General features: G+C 40.3%; 1 protein-coding gene across 1 annotated transcript in view; it reads right to left on the reverse strand.

Moving 5' to 3' along the window:
- Positions 1–25218, reverse strand: part of ABCD2 (ATP binding cassette subfamily D member 2) — a 44214-nt gene extending 18996 nt beyond the window's left edge. The window contains exons 1-6 of the mRNA XM_071423887.1: positions 24095–25218; positions 22578–22758; positions 18041–18162; positions 14987–15155; positions 11284–11378; positions 9722–9867 (exon numbers count right to left, since the gene is read on the reverse strand). Coding sequence (XP_071279988.1) covers positions 9722–9867; positions 11284–11378; positions 14987–15155; positions 18041–18162; positions 22578–22758; positions 24095–25018 — 1637 coding nt within the window. The 5' untranslated portion in view covers positions 25019–25218. The remainder of the gene's footprint in view (positions 1–9721; positions 9868–11283; positions 11379–14986; positions 15156–18040; positions 18163–22577; positions 22759–24094) is intronic.
- Between the last annotated feature and the right edge of the window lie 205 nt (positions 25219–25423).

Genomic DNA, 25423 nt, shown 5'->3' on the forward strand with positions numbered 1-25423 from the left:
TTTCTACAAAATTTTAGCAGCTAATGCATTCTGAAATAATAATACCACCTGCAAGGAATCAATCAAGTGAAGAGGAAATATTCTCCTTTTCTTAAATTACCTCTGGCAGTACTGATGATAAAAGGATTTCTCTGGATGGATGATCATGAAGATCAATGAATTGAAGAACAATGAGCTGTTCTGGACAAGGTTCTAGCCTGTCAGTCCCACCAGGCATACTCCAGCCTAAGAGGTGTTTGAGTTCTATCACAGCAGTGTAACACAATGAGCAAGGCAGTTTCCCCCTTCTAGAATGATCCCAAACTATTCACAATTTTGTAGATGAGAAGTGACACCTTTTTTCACAGTGAAGAGGAAGTGCAGACAGCAAAGCCTCTAGAGCAAAGGCTGGTTTTGCTCTGGGTCTCTACAGTGCTTAGTTGCCCATTGTATAACTTCTTCCATGCACTGTGATATCAATACACAAGTGGAACACCTGCCAACAAGTGAGAAGCCACACACTACTCTGACTTCCTTCTCTTATCTGCTGTGAAACACTGCATTACACAGGACAGAACAAGACAGAATAGAGACACACCATGTATATGGATACATGGAACATTATTATAGACATTTTATAAGCATTATTGATATGTGACGTGGCTCTTCAAGGGAGCTGTAGTAATAAGCAGAAACTGAGATTGATAGGGTATAATTAATGCAAGATATTAGGCAAATAACCAAGCCTGGAAAAGTCTTCCCTCTTGGGAAAGCCACATTCCCAGCCAAGCTATGTAGGTGCACACATGATGAACTGAAGAAAAAAATCCCACCTGCTACATTATCCCATGAAACCATGACATAATTAATGACTAAAGAACAATGAAGTGAAAACCTGGTGTTGTGAGGACTACTCTGCATTGTCAGCAGAGAAGACTCATCTAACCTAGAAGTTACTGATGTAAGTCTGAGTTAGTTACCCCTGGCCCTCTTTGCAAACATGGTGTCCTCTAGTGAACTGGTCCTAGGACACAGGCCAAGCAGCTGCAGTGAGTCCAGCTGGAGCTGCTGTGCACTGTGGAGTTGGTGATCTGTGGAACAGCTGCCTTGAGTGGCCATGGGCCTGTGCTACACTGTGCTGCACTGTGCTGGGTTGTGCTGCACATACAGCTTGGCCTTCAGGCCTGTGCTGCACTGCACTCCTGGCTGCAAGATAAACTTTTCAGCTAATCTTCACAGAGGAGCCTGCAAGCAGCTCCCCCCTGGCACCAGCAATTACACCACTGGCTTGTCCTTGTCTTTATCTTGAAGTGAAGCAGCATGTTCTCATGGTAACATCCTTTGGTCTGACAGTGGAAGTGACAAATGGCATTGTTTACTCCTAAGAAAATCCTACCAGAGTGCTCAAGACCTTAGTGCCAAAGAACCTTAGCACAGATGGGCCCAAGGGTAGCATATGCTGTGCTGTGAGCAGAGGTCTGCCTGATGCTGCACAGTGCTGGGCTCCTGGCAGCTGATGGGAGTCAAGAACCACAGAACTGGTGATGGGACTGGAGCATCTCTCCTGTGAGGAAACAGACCAGGGAGAAGTCTCATGGGAATCTTATCAACTTAAATACCTGAAGGGAAGGTGCAAAGAGGACAGAGCTGGGCTCTTCTCGCTGGTGTTAAGTGACAGGATCAGAGCTAATGGGCACAAACTGAAACAGGAGATGTCAAAGGAGCATCTAGAAACAATTTTTCACTGTGAGGGTGATCATGCACTGAAGCAAGACAGGCTGGGGATCTCCATCCTTGGAGATATTCAAAAGCCATCTGGACATGGTCTTGGGCAAACAGGTTTAGCCTGCAGGCAGTCAAACACAGAACTAGAACCTAAGAAATGTGTCAGAGTGAGCAGACCATGGAGAAGCTGGGAGAAGGCTGAATGACCTTGGAGCTGGGTTACAGTTCTGGAGTTTCGGAGCCCAAGACACAGGGGCAGGGAAATGGCAAAGCCTAAGGGGCATGGAAAGAATTATTACCTTCGCTTCAAGAAGGAGCTGTTGGCTATGTCTCCTACCTGGATTTTTAAAAGCAGAGGGCACCATAATGGAGTTTCTGATTGAAAACTAAAGTAGGAAGGAGAAGAAAGGATTTATTCCTAGGGAAGTCGATACCAGTTGTTATTAGAGCTCTCAGCTGTCCTTCCCTTACAAAAAGCCAGCATCCTTTTAGTGTTTTCATATCCCACTTTTTATGTCAGGCAGATTTCATAGTTTATGTTTCCCAGTGCTTCCCATTGTTATGTAACCAAATTGATTCTCATTACTTGATATGCATAAGGCATCTGAAGCGTGCTTTATGATGCTCCTAGGTAAAATATTATTGAAACAGTAAACAGTTGCCATTCTGTTCATCTGTCACAGATCCTTGGTTGCACAGTTTCAGGGCAGGTGCATTAGGCTGGAGGTAACTGCTCAAGCTGGACAGAGTAATGGGAGCTTAGTGCAGAAACTAGGTCATGTAAATGTAACCACCATATTACTCCCTAACATGCAACTCTGTCTGTACCACTGCTAAGCTACACTGAGTTCTCAGTTAACCTCTAGGTGAATTTCTTCCCTTGGCACTGCTATCAAAACTAAATTTTGAAGGCACAAGAAGTTGTGGACACCCCATTCCTCTAAATACTCAAGGCCAGGCCTGACAGGCCTTTGCACAACCTAGTCTAGTGGAAGGTGTCCCTGCCCATGGCAGGGGGTTGGAACTGGATGGTCTTCAAGGCCCCTTTTAACCCAAGGCATGCTATGATTCCATGAGCTGCTTGTATCAGCAAAATGTAACTAACACAGATTAAATAGACTGTCATTGTTTTGCAGGATAGCTCCCATAAAAACCAGCCATGTATTCAGTTCTTACAATCTGTTAATGGTTTTGTAATTATAAAATGCTTGTCAAGCTTAACCTAACTATGTACTTTTAAAAAGTTCAAAGCTTATTTTTCCTAGCTTTTAAATGAAGTTTCATAAACAGTCAGGCACATGGACAGATGACTGGAGTAGAAGTTGAGTATGTATCAACACATCCCAATTCCTCACCTACATTTGGTCCTCTTGGTATCTCCCACAGCCACAACTTGCTCCAGACACACCCCAGTCTGAAGGCACTGAGGGATCAAAACCCTGGAGAATGCTGAAGTCCTTCACAAAGATCAGTTTAGCAGTAGCCCTTAAATGCTGGATTTATGCAAATACATTTTAAACCTAAGGTAAGCCCCAATGCAGCAAGTTGACGATATACTTCAGTCTGGAATTTATGCAACACTTTCCTTAATAACAGAAAATACCTGAAAACTATGCTTTAATCAGCTGAGTCTTGTGTCTGGGCAGTAGAGAAGACACCAGGCATGGCCTGAGGGGGAGTAGCAGTTAATCCACAAAACCATGTCCCACCTCTGCCTATCAGTGTTGGTGAATTTTGAACACAGTGTCGAGGTACTGCCATTACTTGTGAGCAGTCAGCACATAGACCTAATAATAAACATTCAAACTTTGCAGCTCTGAGTGAGCCTTCAGTGGAAATTGAGAGGTTTCTCAGAGATCCTGGCAGGCAAAGCTTCCACCAACCTACAGGGCAGGAAGGCAAGAACTTTTCTGTTCTCGATGAGGCAAGAATCAACCAGGAAGAATAAGTACAATAATTTCTATAGGAATGACAAAAAGATGAAACAGAAGAAGCTGTGCCCTGGCCAAGGAGAGAGCCTGACAGCCCTCTCAGATGCCAGGCCACAGTTTCTAACAAACAGCAGAACTGAGGTAAGCTGTCTGGAACAGATTAATCTCAATAGAGGAAAAATAAGATACAAAGCAGCAGGAAATCTTTAAACCATATCTATATCAATATAGTATGCAAACTATTGCACAGAGTACGAAGTGTGTTGTGTTATGTTTTTTGTTAGTGCTTATCTATCAAAGACCTTTTTCTCCTCTGCCAGATAAGTGGTGAACTTTGGAAATAAACACATTGAAAAGGACCATCATGAACTTGATAACGGCAAGTCCACAGACAGATAGATCCAGTGTGCCAGGGAGCAGGCATCTGTACAGCATGCCATGAACTGATGGCAAAGCACCAAAGGAACAAGTCCATGTGGTGATGCACTATCAGCAAAATGCTGAAGGGTACAGAGTACAGCTTAACTCCACCTGACTCAACTAAAAAGACCATAGTTAAAGACAGAGCAGTATCAGCTGAAAACAAATTAGGATGTGCAGAATACAACACAGGCCAGAGACATCTGAGCCAATCTAAACGAGATGAGGCACCAGAACTCCTAGAGGTGTATTTGCACAGCACTTCATTCAGGCTGCTTCTCCAGCACACCACACACTAACAAGAAAGTAGTCTGATACAGAAGAACCATATAGATACATACTCCACTTGCACAAACTTCTGTATGTCATATAGGGTATCTGAAAGTGAAACACAGCAATTTTGAAAGATTAAATTGTTTACATAATCAAGAATTGTTTCAGGATGAGTGGCCTCTACTAACTACTTTGTGCTTAAAACAACATTTGACTTGCACTATAATCTTTGAATTTTCATGTGCTTATAATGTAAAATTTATTTTATCACTTTATTATTTACATCACTTTGAACTGAAACACTCTTGCTTCATTCATCCACATGATAAATATCCTTGGACTACCTGAGGCAAATCACATTAGACATTTGGATTACTTAATAGAGGTAAGGAGAGGAAAAATATCTCTGTGGCTGATGTAATTTTGTTTTGTATCCAAAGATATTTTTAGAATATAGAAGGAAAAATGCCAGACAGGAAAAGACTTGTAAACAAACCCCAAATAAAATACCAGAAATAGAGCCAATGTATGTAAAACTAAACAGCTTAGAAGGGCCAGATAAACCTTTAAACTGTTCTATTCCAGACTGTCCTAGCATTATTAAGAAGGCAGCAAGACATAGGTATATAAATTTTAAATGGCAAAGAACAAACAACATTTGACACTAGTTAATCTTCGGTTGCCACCCTTTTAGCATTTGATGACCCTGGTGTTGAAAGAAAGAAATGTAAGAGATCTACTTGAATGAGCAAGAGCAAGAGAGAGAGAATACAGAATTGGACCATTGCTGTAACTGCTGAGAAAGTGGGTAGGTCTTCTACTAGAATGGCACACAGAATAACAAAGAAACCATGCATGCTACTGGAGAAACACACCTCTCACAAAAATAACCAAATTACAGTAAAAGCAAGCTGGAGAGAAAGAACAGTGGCAATGGATGAGGAGAAAGAAGTACAATGTATTACTCCAGGCTCTATGGGAATCAGTCCTCAAGAAAGAGAAAATGCTGAAGAACATTTTAGATATGTGCTGTGCTAGGAAGACTCGAGAGGTTATGGAACTAACAGAGAATGCATGAGACATTCCTCCATGCAAATAAGACATTATGACACAGCAGGCAGAAAATTATTAACAATTTATATCAATAACTCAGTGGTAATTAGAGCTTTACGGCAACTTAGAGTGCAGAGATACTGAGGAATATTTCTGCGCTGTTGTCAATGTAACCTGCAAGTATCCAGCTGTGAAATTCTGCTGGCATTTAAATCAAACTAAGGAAATGAGAGCCAACATATGTAGAATCTGTTTCCTTACAACTGAAAAAGCTGAGACTTAGTTGGAGAGCAAGAAAGGCTGTAGTAAATGCTAGGAGGAATTGCATGCTAGAGCTCTCTATTTCCATGAAGAGGGAGTGAAGAGTCTCCTCCCAAGTGTAAGACCAACAGAGTAGAAGTAGGGCAGAGTCTGAAGAAATAGGCTACTTTCAGATAGGTTGTGAAAGGCTAATTCCCAGAGTGCTTCAGGTACATCTTGTGTCACTCTCTACAACTTCCTGAAAGGTGGTTGCAGTCAGGTGGGGATTCTCCAGGCAGCAATTGAGAGAACAAGATGACACAGTCTTAAGCTGCTCCAAGGGAAATAAATATAGGCTGGATATTAGGAAAAGGTTTTTTATGGAAAGAGTGATAAAGTACTGGAATTGTCTGCCCGGGAAGGTGGTGGAGCCACCATCCCTGGATGTGTTTAAAAAAAGACTGAATGTGGCACTCAGTGCCATGGTTTAGTTGAGGTGCTGTGGCATGGGCTGGACTCAATCTTAAAAGTCTCTTCCAACCTAGTGATTCTGTGTGTGGCATACCTTCAGCATCAGTACTCATGTGACCCACTACATACTTTTGTTAATTATTTATTATTTAAAATGATGTTTCTGGATTCTGATTTGAACCATGGTTCCTCACCAACTAGAGTGACATGTGTTTATTTTTTCATTCATGCTAAATTCTTGGCCAGGATTCAAAGAAGAATGCAAAGAGGTGGTTAACACACATGAATTTTACTTTGCAAAAGAGGGACAGAGAGAAGTAGGAGAAGGGGTAAGAACATCCACTCTGCCAGTTACTGAGTCTCCTATGAGATCTGACAACTTGATGAGGTGCGACCAGTTCTAGCACTGAAACAACAAGCTGCTTCAGGCACCAAATGATGCTTAAAGGCTCTTCAAGCCTTTGTCTCTTCTGCCTGCCCTCCCTTCTGCCCACTCTCTTCTTGAACAGGCCTGTCAGGGACAGTGGCAGAGCCTTGAAATTTCTGGGCTTTTCTCACCCTGCCTCCAGTTTGTCCCATCAGCATCCACCAAAACTGTGACTGATTACAGATCAATTCTGCAAGGCCTAGTCCTATATAAGGGAAGGAAAAAAACCCTCACAATGTTTTACAGCAAAAGATAAAACAGCAGTATAATTATGCTAAGTAATCTAAAAAGCCAAAAACACAGGAATTCTTAAGGCTCTGTTTTAAAGCTTACAAACCCCTAAGTAATGCTAACTACCAAATGCCTGCAGTGTGGATGAAATTTGGAGTACACAATGAGCTAATTCATATTTTAATAAATCATAGTTTTGTATGTAGCTTTTGAACTTGAAAAAGACACATGATTTCCCACACATTTCTGGAATACTATGCTGAAACATTAAAAAACAGAAATGAAAAGATAATCTTTTCAGTGAGCTCCTATTTACTGTGGAGTATTTGTTACTCAGCAGTCACTGTATTCTCCACCATTCATGTGTACAGATGAGGTTTCACTCACTTGACTCAAAATGGGCTGATGCAGAATTAGACTCAGCCACAGGAATGCCAATGCTTCAATGGTAACTGTGTCCACTAATGGAAAGCTCTTAGACCACAGATGTAATGGATACACACAAACACAGGGATGTCATCCTAACTTGCTGCTCTGATGGACATCTACCAATTCAAGAGCTTTCTGCTGCAGCCCAGTTTCACCTACCCAGCAAACAAAACAGTGAGGTAGACTGATGCCAGGCTGATCTTATCCTACCACCTCCCAGATCCTGTCAGTCTGAAACGTTTTCCAGGACACTTTCCAGATTGACAGGAACAATCTTCCCTAAGGTTATGATGAAATACAAACATGATGAAATGTAGGCAGGGCACTCTATTCTTCAGTCTAGAATTCATAGAATTGTGCCTGACAAAGATAAACAGAAGGTAATCCTGATAAAGCAGCAATTTGCACAGGATTAATAAGTAAAATGGTTGCACCAGCAGGACCTTACAAAACAAACCTCTTTAATTTGGTGACAGTTTACAAACCAGTACACAAATTCTAAATGTATACTAGAGCCAGGGACAGACAAAAAAACCGAAGTGAATGTGTGATGTATTTAGGCCACAAATAAAATAACTATTAAAACACTCACAGGTAGATTAGAGCAAAAAAAGAGAAAAGCCTGGACCATGTAAGGCAATGCGCACAAAAGCCCTAAAACTCCAGCAGATCTGTGGCAAATCTTGTCCTGAAATGTACAAACTTCAATTTAAGAAATTCTTAATATCTCAGATATTCATTGAAGACTCTGTATGCCCAAAGAACAAATACACTGGGCAAAAAACCAATTTGAGATCCTCAAGGACAGCCAAACAAACTGCTGTCCTTTATCAACCCCTTCAGCCACATTCACCCAGAAATCCCTACAAGGTTCAGTCTCAGTCCCTGTCCAAATACGAGACACTTATGAGTGACAGGCCACACTTCTGACTCTACAAAACACACTCTGACACAGCTGAATTGTCCTCCAGAGTAGACTTCAGAACCTTCAGCCACAGTCAAGGTGTGGCACTTTTGCAGAAGAGCTCTCTCTGTCACTCCTTGTTGGCCCATTTACCCAGACATTGCTCTGTCCCTGCAGAAGGGAAGCACAGAGCTCACAAAGAGCCAGAGAGCTAAGGCAGGGTCCCTTGGATGCTGCAAGGATCCATCACTCCTGTTGGAGATCCTACTAGGATGGACTGCATATGCCAATCCCTACACTGCACATCCCCAGTCCTACAGCTTTGGTCATAGAGGGATGCAAAGACATTGGGTGAATTCTGACTAAAACTTTTTGAAATGTTTCATAGAAGATGTCTGCTGGACAAACTCTTTCAGCACTGCAAAGTTAGGGGAAGCAGCTAACAAAGAACCACGTTTATGGAATGAAATCCCAGCAGATGTGATGCAATCCCCTCAAACCAGCACCTTGGCAAATTTGCCTGAATGCAACAGGAGTCTGTTTGCTTTCACAGGATAAAGGGAATGTAAGTAAAGGGAAAGGGCTGTAAGGAAGCCAGCCACAGATGTTGATCTGAATAGGGGCTGGGATCATACAGAGGAAGGAAGTGGCTGAAACTCAACATTTTCTTCAAGAAAAAAACTCAGATTATCTTTTATACTGAGTAAACCAGTCTTAAGAATGTTCTGCACAATGGGTGTTCTGAAATAATGTTTTGAAAAACATTTAATAAAGTATTTTGCTCCAAACTCCTGAATAAAAGTCTTGAGTGAATCAGAAAAATGACAATGCCTAGCAATAAATTATACAGATATTTGAAAAAATCATAGAGCAGTGTTCTTTGCTAGCTTCACCTGCAGCAAGGAAAATCTACTAATCAGTTCAGTATATTCCATTCATCTTAATATCTTGTACTTTTAAAACAAGGCTACAAATTGCTATCACAAATACTTCTTTTGCCCATGGGAAGAAATGAACTACAGGAAGTAAAGACTCAGTGTTTGACTTTGCTTTTGCAAAACAACATAGTTAAAGGTCTCTAAGGAGATATTCTAGAACCAATTGCATAAGAGTATATACTGAGAGTCCAACAGCATGTCAGAGTACAAAGAAAGGACAACAAAGCCAAGCTTCCATTAGTGAAATGAGCACATATTATTAAAAAGGCAATCTGCAGTTACTGTTGGATTGGATAGTGGTCTTGCAGTGTCAAAGTTAAGTTTTGGTTATTTGACACTTAAGAATCAAACCACTCTCACTTGTTTCGATCCTTGGTTTTAAAAGAAATCAGATTTGAGATACCCTAGGTCTATTTCAAATTTCTTTCAGACTCCAGTCTGTTCCCACGATCCCAGCTATCCAGGACTTCAGCCATCTGAGGAACACAGGCTCCTACACAAGTGTATGTGAGCCCTTTCCAATGACTAATGATGCTGCATCACCAATGAGAAAAGATCTCTTATAAATACACTTCATACACCTGAGGTTGTGCTTACCACCTTTTAACTTGGATGTACACATCACAGATTAGAAATATGAGAAGAAGGGTCAAAATTCATGTAACCAGGTAAGAGGCACCACCTTCAGCAAGACACATACCTTTGTGGTATATAAAACATGTGTTGTGGAGGGGGCTTGTAGAGAACTCCTTCATACACAGGCCACAAACCACTTAAAATTCTGAAGAGAGAACTCTTTCCACAGCCATTGGGTCCAGTGATTAAAAGATTCATCCCCTCCTCGACCTGCAAAGGGGATGAAAATGCAAATATATTACTACACAGTGTATGTGGCACAAGAGATTCCAAGACCCCTAAGAGGGATTACATAAGCATTTATATAAAATTATCAACCAATTTCATTGATTAGCTTCATGTATTCTGGAAGTAGTAGCATTAGATAAAATATGTGGGCAAAGATAATGAAAATAATCTCCTTTATATCTGAGTATCTCTATAAATTAATGTTTACAGTAGTATATGGTAGTAATATTTATAGTAATATGTCATACTATTATATACACGTAATGTAATATGCAATATGATTACATTACAGCATCAATACATCACAGTCAGAATCAATTGTTCTAATGCAGATTAGGTCCAAAGGTGTTAACAGTGTTTCAAAGAGTATTTTGCCTATCTGTGATATTAATTGCAGGTATGGGAGGTCAGTCAAGTGATTTGGAAAATTTATTTCACATTGCCATTTCCCACTAAACTGCCTATGTTAACTTGGCTATGATGACAAGAGATATTCTTTACTCATTTGACTATTACCTTGTGTATATATGAGTGTATCTTTATGCATAATCACAATGTCATTATCTATGTTTTACAGAAATATACTGACTTCTGTATTTTCTTTGTTTCTGTCTCTTGAGATGAATACATAGAGATGTCTGCTTGATCTTAAGGTCATAATTTTACAATTCTGAAATTCCTACACTGAAGATGTTGCAAGTTTTGCCATAGCTAGGACCATTTCCTCCTAGTTCCTAATTCAGAGGAAAAGGAAAATCCTGCTTTAGCTAAAATAAAAGATGTGCTGGAATTGTTAAATTTATTTCTGATAACTTCAACTCTTTTTAAAAAGAACAGCATCTGCACATCAGAACAGGATACATCTGGGAATAATTCAGTAAAGGTCACTCATTAAAATTGTGAGCAGGTACCCAGAGGTGTCTGGAATAGGTTTTTAAAAACAATACAAGTTTCTGCTGAATAAATGCTTCCCAACTGGACTGGTGAATGAACTATGCTGTCAGCTATTAGTCAGTACTGCTCTTTGTGGTGATCAGGAAAAACTACAGGTTTCATTTTTTCACTGTTGCTTGGCCTCAGACTTTTAAAGGAGCCTTTGTGAGTAAAGCACCCCAATCTGACTGAATTTAACTAAAGGTGGATGCATACTCTCACAGACACCTTTGAAAATCTCAGGTCAGTTTTTCACCTGGCAACAGCAACAGAAATCCTCCCTTTTCTTTCTCTGAGCAGGAAAAACTCCACATGTCTGCCTCTATTGAGCTACTATGCCTACCTTTCTGGACTTCCCCTTTTATCCATATGCTCCTCCAAGTACTTAACATAAGGTATATGAATTCTGTGCTGTTTATGTTAATGTGATGGCAACAATCAGAAGATTCTTGCATATCATCTTACTTTGAAGTTTAGTCTGGAAACCACCACATCGCCATTCGGAGTAATTATAGGAACATTTTCACAAATAATTCCTTGATCAACATCAATTACTTTCCCTAGAAATAAAAAAAACCCAAAAATTAGAGTTTTTGAAACCCTCCATTAAGCAATCACTTGTGACAGCCTCTGTGCACAACTGAGTATATTTTCAAGCAAGGACTATTTTCAAGCTTGAGACAGCTCTTTTCTATGTGCTCCAGGTGCCCCTATTGGAAAACCTGGATAATAAATCTTAGCTAGTCCAAAAGACACTGTCAGCAGTAGCCAAGAATGTGCAATGAAACCCAAATTTGATCCTAAACAAAATGCACATTAGGCATCATAAATATGTGATGCACTATAAAGATGTGTTCATTCAAATTCTACTTCTAGTTTCTGTATTCTGCTTTAAATAGCTGTTTAATATCAAGCAGTAAAAAAGTTCAAGGACAGCCTTAGCCACAGGCAAACCAGTTAACCTTCTTTGAGGATTTAATTAGGAATCACTACCAGCTCTGAAAGTTGGAGCACCTTTCAGTCTCCTCCAGCAACGAGAGCAAAGGAGAAAACATTTAATGGCTTGCTTCCATCTCTTTTTGATGCCACAGACACTGTAAACATGTCTTGTAAGTATTTGCAGGAACTCATGAAATATTTCAGTCAGGTAGATACACTTGGCATTTGGATTTCTGGCAAGTTAAATATACAATCTCTACTGGATATCTGGATACTCTGTAATACAAGGATTTTGATATTAACTGCCCTGGAAAGAGTAAAAGAATGAAACTAACATCTCAGACAGCTGTTAATGGTCTTATCCAACAGAAGCCAAACAGTTAGATTCCTAGAAAAATATTAGCAATTACCTTTATAGACAAGATGCAAAGGAAAGACATTTCTCTTTCTATTAGATAGCTGTTTATTTATAACTTAAACTAATCTGAACAAAGAAAAATGTAACAAAGACCAAGTTAGTTTGTTAAGTATAGAAGGCTCTGATAGCATTTTCTTCACTTAAGCTTAGTCTTACATTCTTCCTTTAGATGCTCTTTGTTCAATTGATTTTAACTTGCCAAACCATAACAACCTGGGCAGAAATTTTTATGCCATGTATCAGTCCAAGTGTTCTTTTTTCGTAAAATAAATTGTACTTAAAACAGCATAAGATTATGGGGGAAAAGTGTAGAAAGAAATTACTTTGATACAGTGGAGACACTGTAATTAAAATAAATCTATGATAAAATATAGTCAGCTAGTAAGAATTAAGTAAACTTAATTCTAATTTCCTAATCCTAATTTCACAGCATTTGATTGCAACTTTAACATGCTTTTAAAGTATATTTATGTGTAATCAGAAACACAATTTGACAGTATTTGTATAAGATGGACAAAGTTCTGTTTAATTTTTAAAATTCTGAATTATTAAATATGCTGTAAGGCAATATTGTTATCTGTAAAATATTATTATTTTCATATTTTCACACTTACTGACAACAGTAAATGCAAGGCACAAAACAGACGCTGCTTAGTTACAAAGACTTATACTGGCTGATTGAAAAGGCAGTAAGTATTATGTGTTGAAAGAGCCATTGGGGAAGCAGAATATTAAGATTTTTCTTCTCTAACAATGCAGGCACACACAGGCATGTGAGCACGTGCACTTTTATCCACACACAATCCACTCTTCAGGGATTTCTGAAGCATTGCAACCAAAAGAAAGGAGGAAAACCAGTATTACAATAGCACTTGTCATAAAAAATGTGGAGCCTGTGGCCTAGATTCATCTGGCCTAAATTCTTCTTAAATCCTTGTGCACAATGCTTGGTCTTGGCTAGCTGCCTCTGAGAGCTACAACTGCACAAGAGCAAATGCTTGTCACCATGGCTTAGGAGGAATTCAGACTGGATGAAAAGTGACTGTAGGGGAATGAAATCTTGGGAAAAGGTTGCAGAGAAAAGAGGAGTGAGGTTTAGATATAGTAGACCTAGAGGGAACATGAAGAGCACACTTCCATATCTGAACTGTATTTGGTTTTGGTTATCTAAAAAGAGACCCCAGATTACTTCATTGCTCCAGGAACTACAAACCTTGTCTCATGTACATGACAACATGCAACAGTTACAAGATGTCATTTCTTTAAACATCAGCCAAGCACTACCAAGATCTATCATATTAAGACATCAGCTATTTCCATACCTATCCACCATGCTGCATCACACTTTGTTATAATGAACCTTGTGAGAGGACCTTTGAGAAATGTGAGCTGAAGGGCAGCACTGTTGAAATCGCTGCAAGAAGTTATTTCACAAAGAGCCCTTTGGGGCCTATAACTCTACTGAGGCTTAACTTTTCAAAAGCTAAAGGAAGAGAACAAGGCTTTTCAACACCACAGAGGGCAGCAGCAGAAATGCTATGTGGGGAAAATGAGGAAAAACCCATTGCAAAAGCTGCCTTTGAGTACCTCAGAGAGAAGCTGGATGCAAGAGGCAGGGAGAGGTGGCACAATAAGGAATGGATGTACAGAGAAAATGCTCCAGGGAGGCTGGAGACAGAAAGACAGTGGCACCAGAAGACAGAGGATGGGGTCAGTATAATAAAGCCTCTAATCTGGCCTTATTATCAAGCAGTGCAAGATAGCCCAGGAGCCCAGTCCTCAGGGGGACAGGGTGCCCAAAGCTAGGCTAGTTCGAGGCCGACGTCGCGGGCTAACCCCCTTAGCAAGCTTGGTGATTATCAACTCTATAGTGATTGCAAGCTCTCTTAGGATCTCAGCTCTTGCTTGCTAAGGTAGGGAGCCCTTGGCTGAGGCTGCAGCCCACAATGAGAGAGGAGAAGGAGAGGTCCTGGTGTTCCACAGCGATGTTTATTGGGGGAGTCTGTGAAGGGTCCCAGGGACAGCTCTTCTTCTGTCAAATGGGCTAAAGTAGGCCCCTTTTATAGGGTTAAGGGGAATCCAAACTTGACCAATAGTAAGGGTTAAGTAACATAGCCTATAGGGTTACAGAGATAAGCTTTGGGGCGGGGGTCAGGGAGACAGGAACTTATGTTGCTGTCTCAGCAGTTCCTATTGTTCGATCCTCCATGGGGCCTTACCCAGGTCCATGGGGTTTACTACAGGTCAGGAGGGAAAAAGTGTATATATAATCAGATCATTTGGGAGGTGAGGACAAGGGTAAAGTTATCATTTTCAGTTGAAGATTCCCACTAAATTATGAAAAAATGAGCACAGGCTGATCTTTAATCATGGAAAACATAGTATTTTTGGGAAAAACTACAGAACCAATCTGTCTTTTCTCCTCCTACCTCACACAAAATAATATGATGGCTGAAGATGAAAATGTTACAGTCTCAGCTTTCTGAAAAAAAATGAATGGTCTGAGGAAAACAGGCACTGTCAGCGTAAGAATACTACCATCACCATCACATATAATAGTATAGTTGAAATGCCTTTTCATTGAAAGTTTTTACAGAAAACACTTGAGCCATTTTGTGTATTAGAAAAGCACACCATAAGGACAGAGTTATAAGGAAGCAGGGGGTTAAAATGAAAGGCAACATGATCTCTGGGGAATAAGGCTGAGAGGCTGATTAGTTACAGAAAAAAAACCTCTGTTCACCTCCCGTCCCACTGCTCCATGCCTCCCCCACCACCCCTGGGAAATTCATACAAATATGAATTAATTACCTTTGATTTCTAAGGGCCCATCAATGTGTAACTCTGCCTTATCTTCACTCCTGCTGTTGTTTACAGACCCTTGAATAACAGCAGTTCTTTTGTAGATGCCTCTCTTCACCTCGTCAAAGACTGCAAACATGTTGTAGACACGGGCGGTGTAGCCTGCGAGCTCAGTGACCTGAGAAACAACAAACACCTCATTTCAGTCTGCTTCACAAATTCTACAAATTAAATGTTTGGCCAAAGATCAACATGAACAACAATGCTGATCATGACCCATTGATTTTCATTCCTTGAAATGCAGTGCTAACCCATATGCCACCTGTAGCTCCTACCAACCAGCAGACAGGACAGCTGAGCTAAGCCCATGTAAGCCATGATAACTCCAATAAATGAAGAGGCTGTGGAGACTGCTCATTTCTGTAGTCTTCAATGAACAGAGAACAGCTACTAACGTATCTGAAAACAAAGAGGCTTGTACACAAGAAAAAAACAAAATCTCTGCATTTTCCAGCAAAAATAGAAGTCCACAGAAGTGAGAAAAAAATGACATCTATAATTGCTATGTTTACTTGCTTGTATTCCTGAAACTTCCTGTGGGAGAAGTGTGCTTTTCTGTGTAAAAGAGGCAGCATCAGGGCACCCTAACCTGAAATACAGTACAATCCAGAAATGAGTCTTCTGTCAACTGCATGCTAAATCTGACAACTTAAAACAAAACTGGGCATTTTTAAGATGGTGACATCTCTTAAAGGGGCTTTTTTTTCTCTTTTGTTTTTTTTGGTCCATTTGTCACAATTTTCACCTGGTGAAGACAGAAACAACAGATCCCTGGAACTTGTAACTTCATATTCATGGGCTATATAAGAGCTCCCAAAGAACTGCCTCCATCTGCTGGTGGTAAAGAATTAAACCAAAGCCTTTTGTTTTAAATGTATTATTAGATGGCTTTAAAAGGATACATTTTTATACAAAATGCAGAGAGGACAAGAAAATCAGATCAAGATTATAAAATCCTTGGCCTGCTGTGATTAAATATGTACACCCCATGACTGAGTTCACCCACTATGGTGTACATAATTCCAAGATTATTTGAAATAACTGGAAATAGTTCCATAATTCTCCTCTAAGTTTCACTATTTGTGCCAGACTCAGAAGTGAGTGCTAGCTCTGGCCACATGGCCATAATTTCACCAGGATGACAGAGAGAATCCTGCATGTGAATTTAATTTCCAAATGAAACTCCTACCAGCTGTGCCCCAGGAGAACGATAACGTGTAGTAAGCTTCTATACCATGATTGTAGAAACTCATTTTGTTCAAACACTAAATACAACCACCTAAACTATTGACTGCAAAGAAAAGTTGATCCCACCTCATCTGCACTGTGAATTACACTGACTTGAAGGAGTCTGCCTTGGTGGAGGAGGTGGGCAAGAACTGCACTACCACGTGACATGGGTTGAAGTACACTGTGCTTTGGAAACTGCCTGAATCACAAAATGGGAATGACAATGTGGCTGAAGTACTGCAGTCTTTTGATGAGAAGCATAAATGTAAAATTAAGATGGAAATTCATAGAACTGCTCTTTTGTCTCATGCTGTCTGGATTAGTATCTTACCATGTTATAGACAAAGTGAGTTTGTTCAGTTCTTCCTCTACTATTTTTCAGTTCTTCCTCTACTACTTGCTTGCCAAAAAAATAAAACCACAGTTTTTCTAATTCCTCATGTACATTATATAAAACAAAACACGTTTTACATCAGTGTATGACAGGTTATCCAGCAGTATCTTGACAGCAGAGATCAAGGAGGGGAACAGCTAAAAGAGAATAGGTTAAAAATCACAGCCCATTCGGACTTCTGAAAACAGCACAGACACTGGCTTTGTCAAAGTCTGTATCTGAAGGTGCCAAACTACCCCTCCTCTGACAATTTACAAAGCTGTGGCTGTTATGGCTGGATTCCAAATAAAGTCTGTATCTGAAGGTGCCAAACTACCCCTCCTCTGACAATTTACAAAGCTGTGGCTGTTATGGCTGGATTCCAAATAACAGAATCCATAGTCTTTGATTAGCTGCCTAGTTAATGCATTCCTCCTTGCACTCCACTGGGAAAAGGGGTTCCCACCAAAGGGATGAGCAAACACCAATTCAAATATGAAGAGCAAACATTCAGAAGGAAATGTTGAGATTAACAGCACTGACTCACTTTTCTGTGGCTTAACAGCTGGCATTTAAAGAAATCCACAGGAGAGACAATAGATTAAAGCATAGCTCTACTGGAATTTGGGTAAGGACCTGAAATAACATCTCTGATCTTCTAGATTAACATTCGGTACTTCAAGAATACTTGTACTCCCAAAGTGAACTTTTTCCTGCTAAAATTTCTCTATTTTGAAAAATTACTTACAATTTAACAGGTTCACAAGATACTGAAAACAGCCTTACAGTTTAAGTGGCCCAGAAATAAATACTCAATTCTCCTTGGTTTTCATACAGAAAAGGTTGCCCAGTGAGGTGGAGATACCCCATCTCTGGAAACATTCAAGGTAAGGTTGGATGGGACTCTGAGCAATCCAATAATGGCTGAAGATGTTCCTGCTCATGGCATAGGGGGGGGATTGGACTAGAAGACTCTAGTCCAATCCCCAATTTAAAGACTCTTACAATTAAACTATTACATGCTTTTGTGACAGTTCCAACAGAAGAGTCCCAGTACACTGAAGACAGACAGCTCAAATTCAGGTCTATGCTCCAAACAGAAGAGGAATTTGAACCTTTATCACTGACATTCCAGGAACTTCTATTACACTCTGATGACACCTGAACACAAGTATTAAAAATGACATCTACACATTGCACCATACAGGCAACTGTGCACTTTAGACTCTATGTGAACTTAACCCTAAATATCAAACTACCAGTTCAAATATCTCCATGGATTTAGTTGCGATAGAATTGGTCTTTAAAAACTGCATTACTTTTTAAAAATATTTTATATTAAATGCAAATAATTTTTCTTTTTTTCCTCTTCTGTTTCATGCATGCAGGATGTACAGTACCTCTTTGTATGAAGACATAATCCTTTCAATAGCATCTGCTCCAGAGATCAGCAAGTTTCGTGATGTAGTAAAAGCTTCTGTTCTTTCACTAACCATTGCCTGCTTCTGCCCATCTTCCAATTCTGAATGTAAAAAAAAAAAGGTTTTGTTAAAATAGCCTGCTGATAATTATCTCTACAAACTTAATTATTATTGCAATGTGAGCTATTACAAAGCAGGCTTTTTCTTTTTTTAAGAAAAAATTAACTCCATGAAGACAACCTTTCAGAAACAACAAGTGAATGTAACTACCACAGCTTTGTCAAAAAGAGTAAGTGGGAGCCTATGGAATTCATCTTGTTAAGCAACACATCCTGTTATTTATCTATATGGATCATTGTCCTTTTAATATATCATCCTGCAACATAAATTTTTCAAAATATGAAAAAAGTGAAACCTAAGCAATGATCTGAAACAGATTTTGAACATTTTTAACATTTTTGTGATTATTAATTTTCAACGTTACTTATTTACTGACTTCATGTAGAAGGAACCATTCACATTTGTGTAAATCTGGCAACACTTTTATATTTCTGTAAGAAAGCAATAAACTCTCTTGGTATCAAAGGCATGGTTTCAATAGGATAACTCTCCCTCACAATGAAGTTTCTCTCTTCATCTGACCTCAGAACAAAGTTGTGAGGTTTCATTTATGACACTGCATCCTGTTAACAAAAATATTCTTGCTCCAAAGAAAAGATTTGTCTCATGTCAGCAGCATTAGGCAAGGAGAAAACACTAGCAGAATTTATAGAAGATATGTGAAAAGTAAGTATATTTAACATATCTACACACACCATTTTGCTGCCATGGGTCCCACAGATTCAAGTTGCAAGGTTTGTTTTCTGAAGGAAACAAGATTTAAAAAGGAGTGCCTGACTATTCTGAGGCTAAATGTTGTTTCAGTGCTTATAATTGCAACTACAAATCACTGGTGTAGTAAACCAGTGGTGTAGCAAACCACTTTTAAAATCTTTCCAAATAAAAGATTTACAATTAAAGATCTAAAGGGTTTTCTGCATCACATAACTTGATATGTATATCCATAAACTGCTTAAATCTTTTGCAGAATGGGATCAGGATATTATTTTTTTCCTGAGTTTGTAAAGTTTTTTTAAGCTTCTTTTTTAAACTAAGCTGATGCTAGGAATCGTGCTAGGCAGGGTAACAGGTGGATTGACTGTGGCTCCTGTTCTAGCAATTGTTACCAACACCCATGTTTCCACAGTGCTCATGATCAAGAAAATCTAGGAGGAATTCCTTGCAGGTGTAACGCAACCATAAATTTCATGGGCTAAGTCAAGCAATGCAAGGGTAGAGCAAACAGCATTTTCTTACTCTCACTTCCCTGACAAATCAGATTCTAGAAATCTGGTGTCTGAGAATCTACAGGCAGTACCAAAGCCAGATGTATCTTTCTGTGTTTATTAGTTAAATCTAAATGTTATTCTGTTTTCATTTACATATCCATAAAGGCATTCCTACATAACTAGATCACTAAAATACACTATATTGCAGAGAAATACACTGGAATAACTATTCGATATATAATTAATTATATAATAATACATTATTAATTATACAGTAATTATTTAATTATTATTACAGTAAAATACACTGGAATAATTATTTAATATAATAATAATTAGAAATAATTATTTCACTGTATTTCACTGAAATAATTAATGAAAAAAAATTTTAATTGCTACATCATAACTTTTCATATATATGTGTGTGTGTGTGTATATATATATATATACACACACACAGAACATCTATGTTATTTTTCCTGGGTTTAATTATGATGTTTTCTCACTTCAATTCTACATCAGCACACTGTCAACTAGTTGTATGCAATCTTGCTGAGACACACTGAGACACATGCTTTTAAAAAATATATAGAAAAGCTCTTGAAAAGGAGACATTACAAAATTCTTACTGATGTGGCTCTCACTTCAAAAAGTTATTTCCACTCCAAAAAGAATACATTTAGTGAATAGGGAGAATTCAGTAAATTCATTAGTAAAAGAGGATTTGAATTTTTTTACTTCTGACACAACCAGTTTTTGCTGATCTTGTTGCAATTATAGCACATGCAGACTATGGTATATAAAACCACCACAATTAAATCATCTAGGAACCAGGTATGGTTTAACTGCAGTAATGCAGCATTCCTCCTTCATGTAAATGCAATATTTACTGATGGCTGCTTCCAGCACCCAGGCCAGCTCATCTAGCAAGAGTTTAAGGATCTCTACAAGCCACTGCATCAGCCAGAATAGGGATATTTAAAAAATTGAAATTATACAGAATGTATGAGCATTTCACAGGCCCAAAAGACATACTCTTCTATTATATAACCCACCAATATAATTTTTCTTGAACTTTTTGTACAAAACATTTTTCATATGGCTGGCCTCCTGTGTTTGAAAGTGTCACATTTTAACACACAGACTGTCTCTGTTTCACACAGAATCTAACATTTCCATTTTCCTTTTCCTTTATTTAATTGATCGTCACACTTATTTTATAAACAAAAATAAATGTTCACTGTGTCTAGAGAAATTAAAGCCTTGCTTCAAAAAATAGTTACTCTCCATAAACTGAGACACATTTGGAATGTGAATTGTTTAATACAAAAAGAATAAGAAATGTTATCAAAGAGAAATCTCATCTTTGCCACCTAAATTCTTCACTGAAAAATATAACACTATTTTAAAATTTCAGTCAGAAATATCACTGTCAAAGCTACTGTTCTTCTTACTGTTCAAAGATACTGTCACTGTTCTTTTTTCTTATTACTGAAGAATTATTGTTTTACTTTTTCTTTCTCTTCCCTGAAGAAGTGTATAAAATTTTTGGCTTTACACCAGTAGTCTCAAGTCTCACCATGGTACCAGTTTTGTACATTTCCCTGACTCTTTTGATTTATCCTAACACAAAAAATCTACTTCCTTCAGATGTGAACAAATTTGTGTGTGATCTGCAAAAAGCACTGTTTTCCCAAGCAGGTCATGGTAACTTCAGGTGTGCTTGATTCTTTGAATACCTGCAATACCTCACACTGGTCTTGATGGTGCTGCCAGTATTATGTTTGTGAACCAGCATTATGGTAAGCCCCAGGACTCAATAATAAACCCCATGTTTTAATAGTTTAGGATGCTGGTAGCAAATATAATTCTGCTTTACAATGTGAGACACTGGTGCATCTTTGTTCTCTCCCACATTTGAAATGTATTTAACAAAAGAACAAACATGAGTAACAGGAATGTTATTTAGTTTAGCATGAGTACAAGTCCTTTTTTATTCATGCTCTAATGCCAAGGAGATATTTACAACATGTGGTTAAATGCTCCTTTTCTTGATTGTACTCACTCCCTTCTTAGCAGAAAGACCCTTATCACTTTTTCTGTTGTGCTGATAACCTTCACTGTGAGGTTAAATGCCTTTGTACGGCCTCTCCAGTTTGGAACAAGACATCCTGATATTTTTGAAGCTGTTCCCAGGATGCCAGCCAGGGTGCTAATGTAGTGCCCTCCTAAGGCACGTGATGGGCAGCAGCTCAGGGAGCTGAGCACCCAGCCCTGCTCTGGCACAACTTTTTTGTGGGACAGCTAAACCACGTGGGCACTGCACAAAGCCACAGCTCACACCAAGCTTGTCCACTTGGACAGTCCTCATTTGGAATATAACTTCCATGAAAGGAACAGAACTACTGCACAGAAAAGAATTCACTCATTCCTAATTCAAAGTACACAATTCAGAACTGATCCTTCTGAAGACTTTGTAGGATTCATGTTATAGGAATCCTATGTAATTTGTAATATATTAAGTTCTAACTGTGCATGAAGAAGCCTGTTAAACTAAATTAACCAACAGCCCTCCTTAACACATTTCTTTTTGCTCTCTCTTGTTTTCTCTCTCTTTTTTTTTTTTTTTAATAGCATCTGCAGTAACAACACTATTTGAATCTCATTTCACCCCCAGGAAAATTGTGATAGGATGTCAAAAATGCTACCATCCTAGCCTGAATTTTACCTTCTCTTCTCCTAGGGAGTCAGGGAAAATCAACGGTTTCCAACAGGTCAACAATAAGAGAAAAATTACCTATAATTATCTGTAATTACACTATGGGTTATGGAAGGAGAAGATAAGCACTGTGTTAAAGTTCACAGTATCATTTTGCAAAAGGAGATACAGTAATAATCAGCTTGCCATTCCAACAGTGACTAATGAAAAGGGAGACTGCAATAATCATTACAATCTTGTGTGATACCAGGATCCTCTAAGTCCTGACTTCATACTATTTATCACACACTCCAAGTTGGATCATTTGCTCAGCTGACTTGCTATGCAAGTTATACATAAAACACAGATGTTGTAAGAAAGTCTGTGAAAAATAAACCAATGTGAACAGCACTCAAGGGAACTACCGTCTTTTGAGGACATAACTTTAAAGAAACACTAAGAAATTAGATGTTAAAAAAGATGTTATTACCACCATCTGCAAATCCCGTTGCGGTGATGATGGGCACAGCGACCATGATCATACCACAGCTACTCCAGACATACTTCATCAAGAACTGCTCTATCATGATGTACCATAAACGTTTGGACAAAATGAGATTCATTTGATCTGTCAAATCCTTGTAGCTTTTTTGCAGTTGTTTCAATTCTACCTATGGTTAAAATAATAAAATAATTTATACCATGAAAGATGGACATGTAGTACAAGATACATTCACATGTGTAGAAGAAATAATCAGGTACCCAGAGCTGTCACTTCTGAATCACATCTGCCATGTGGTACTTCACACTCACTGTGCTGCAGTCTTACAGCAAAAGTGCACAGCTTTATGCAAGTCAGTGGACCTGGTTCTTATTTACACCATTGTTCCTCGACAGAACACTGGCAGGTTTTCAACTCTTTTAAGATCTCTAATACATACAAGAAAAACATAGCAGTCACAACAGTTCATTCTAACAACCATAATAAGATTGATTTCATGTCCTTTTAATAAAGTTGCAGCTGTAGAGTTTCACAGCAACTGAAAATTATGTTGGAAAGCATTTGGGAATCAATTATCTTCAGTGACTTAAAGTTGCAGAGTTGATTCCTAAAATGCTGCTTGTTTTTGCAAGCAGTCTGGGGGAAGAGAGAATTATCCCAGGAGGTTTAACAAGTCAAGACAGTTGCAAGCCAATATGTATTCAGTTCAAGCCCATTTATGTGGGAATTGAGAAAATGTATAATTTAGCTGCACTTAAAACACTATTACAGGCAGGTTTTGAGAACGATTGTGTCTACAAAAATAAACCATTAATGTTATATAATCACTGCTTGAACTGAAAGAGTAATACTTCAGGCTGGTTTCCAGCTTTCATTTTCACTTGCATGAAACAACTTTTTTCCCAACTGTGTTTGAAAGGTACTACAGCCAAAATTTACTTCTAAAAAAATATGAAGAGTCCCTTAATAAGGTGGCTTTAAAACAAGCTACTAGTTTATGTAACTGTGATTGCAGAAGTACTGTACTTATGCTATTTTAAGACTGGTGACTACATCTTTGCTTGGCTATGTGAAAGAATGTCAAAGGTTGTAGCGTGCTCTGAGCCATCACAGAGTTTCCCCCTAGACCTTCTGGTGTGCCTTGGTTGCTATTTCTGCTGAAATAAATATGGTGGTTCATCCCCATGGTTGGAAAAAAGAAGTCTGGAAAAGTTAATCAGAATGGACTGGGTGGGGAAAACATAGCAATGTAGATTAGTTTTCTAGATAAGCATAAGGTCCATCTGCAAAACCAGAACACTGTCAGAGTTCAAGGGAACTGTGATCTGCTCCCCCTAGACACTGATTGTGAGACGGCATTTCCTAAGAAATGGGAAGTGCCAAGCTGTAAACAAGTTTAAATGTCAGAGGGACCCAAAATGTTCAAGAAGAGCATCAGGGGAAGCATGAGTCCACTATGGCACTGCAGGAGCTACCCCAGTGCTTCCAATTTCCCTCCTCCTTACCTTGTGCCCTCGGTAAAAGGCAATCTCTTCCACGTTGGCAATGATGCGCGAATGTATGAAGCGCAGATAGCCCTTCTTGTGAGCCTCCTCAGCCACCAGTTTGCCGAACTTGGGCGAGCAGGCTTTGAGCACACGGGCCGTGGCATAGACGACGAGACCAGCCAGGACTGTGGGCCCGATGGGGTTGGCCCCCCGGGACCGTGCCGTGCGGATGAGGGTGTAGGAGGTGAGCACAACATCCAGGATGGGCTTGGTGAGGTTGGAGTAGAGATGCGCCACAGACTGTGAGAACATCATAATGTCCTCGGTGAGGGACTGGTCAGGGTTGGCCAGCCGCCCGTCCATGCTGATCACTTTGTAGTAAGTTTGGTTGGCAAAGTAGGTCTCGTAGGCGTGATCCACCAGGCGCGTGCGGAAGGCGAGGGCCAGCTTGCACTCCAGGTACCGGATGGTGCTGTTCACGAAAGTTGCTGGGATTGCGATCATCAGCCACTTGATTAACTTGAAGATGAAGCTCCTGGGCTTTTTCTCCACAATGCTCTTCACAATTTTTCCATCGAGGGCGGCCACATAGATGGAGAGGAAAGTCCTGGATACCAAAGCAAACGAGTGGAGACAGAGCAAGCCCAGCTCGGCACTCACCAGCTTCGGGAAGAACAGTTTGCGGAGTTCCAGCAGCTGCTTGAAGAATTCCGCGTCCACGGCCGGAGCGGTTCTGCCCCGGCTGCCGGCGCGGTGCGGGACCGCCCGGCCCGTCTCATCGTGCGCGCCGCCTCTGCCGCTCGCCCGCTTCACACGCCCGCGGATGATGGGGTAGAGGATTTTGAGCCCGTACGCCGCGGCCAGCAGGCACGCAGCCTTCTTCGCGGCGCCCGCCCTGCTCCACTGCACCCGCCGGGCTGCCGCATGCAGCATGTGGGCCATCCTGCCCGCCTCGGCACCGCTACGTGCCGCTCCTAGTGCGACTGGCTCATGCTCGCTGGGAAGGCCGGTCCCGCCGGGTCTTCATCGGGGCGCGGGGCCCGGCCCGCCGCCGGCCGCGCTGCCGTGACAGATGCCGAGTGAGCGCTGCCTCCCAGGGGTGATGGTGCCTTCAAAGCGCGGCGCGTTGCACAACGCAGCCCCGCGCGGCGCAGCCCGCCCCGCCGGCCACCATTGGCTGCGCCGCGCGGGGCGGCACCGGCAGCGGCCCGGCCGCTCAGCGCCGCCGCCCCGGCCACAACCGCTATCGCTCGAGGCGCGGCCGCAGCGGCGGCTTCAGCAGCACCGGTCCCTCGGCGCTCGGCTCCGGGTTCACTCTGGGTCCCCCGGCGCTCGGCTCCGGCTGTA

Source organism: Agelaius tricolor, unplaced genomic scaffold (genome assembly GCF_023055355.1).
Source record: "Agelaius tricolor isolate 1412-34295 unplaced genomic scaffold, bAgeTri1.0.p SCAF_3, whole genome shotgun sequence".
NCBI classification, from domain to species: Eukaryota; Metazoa; Chordata; class Aves; order Passeriformes; family Icteridae; genus Agelaius; species Agelaius tricolor.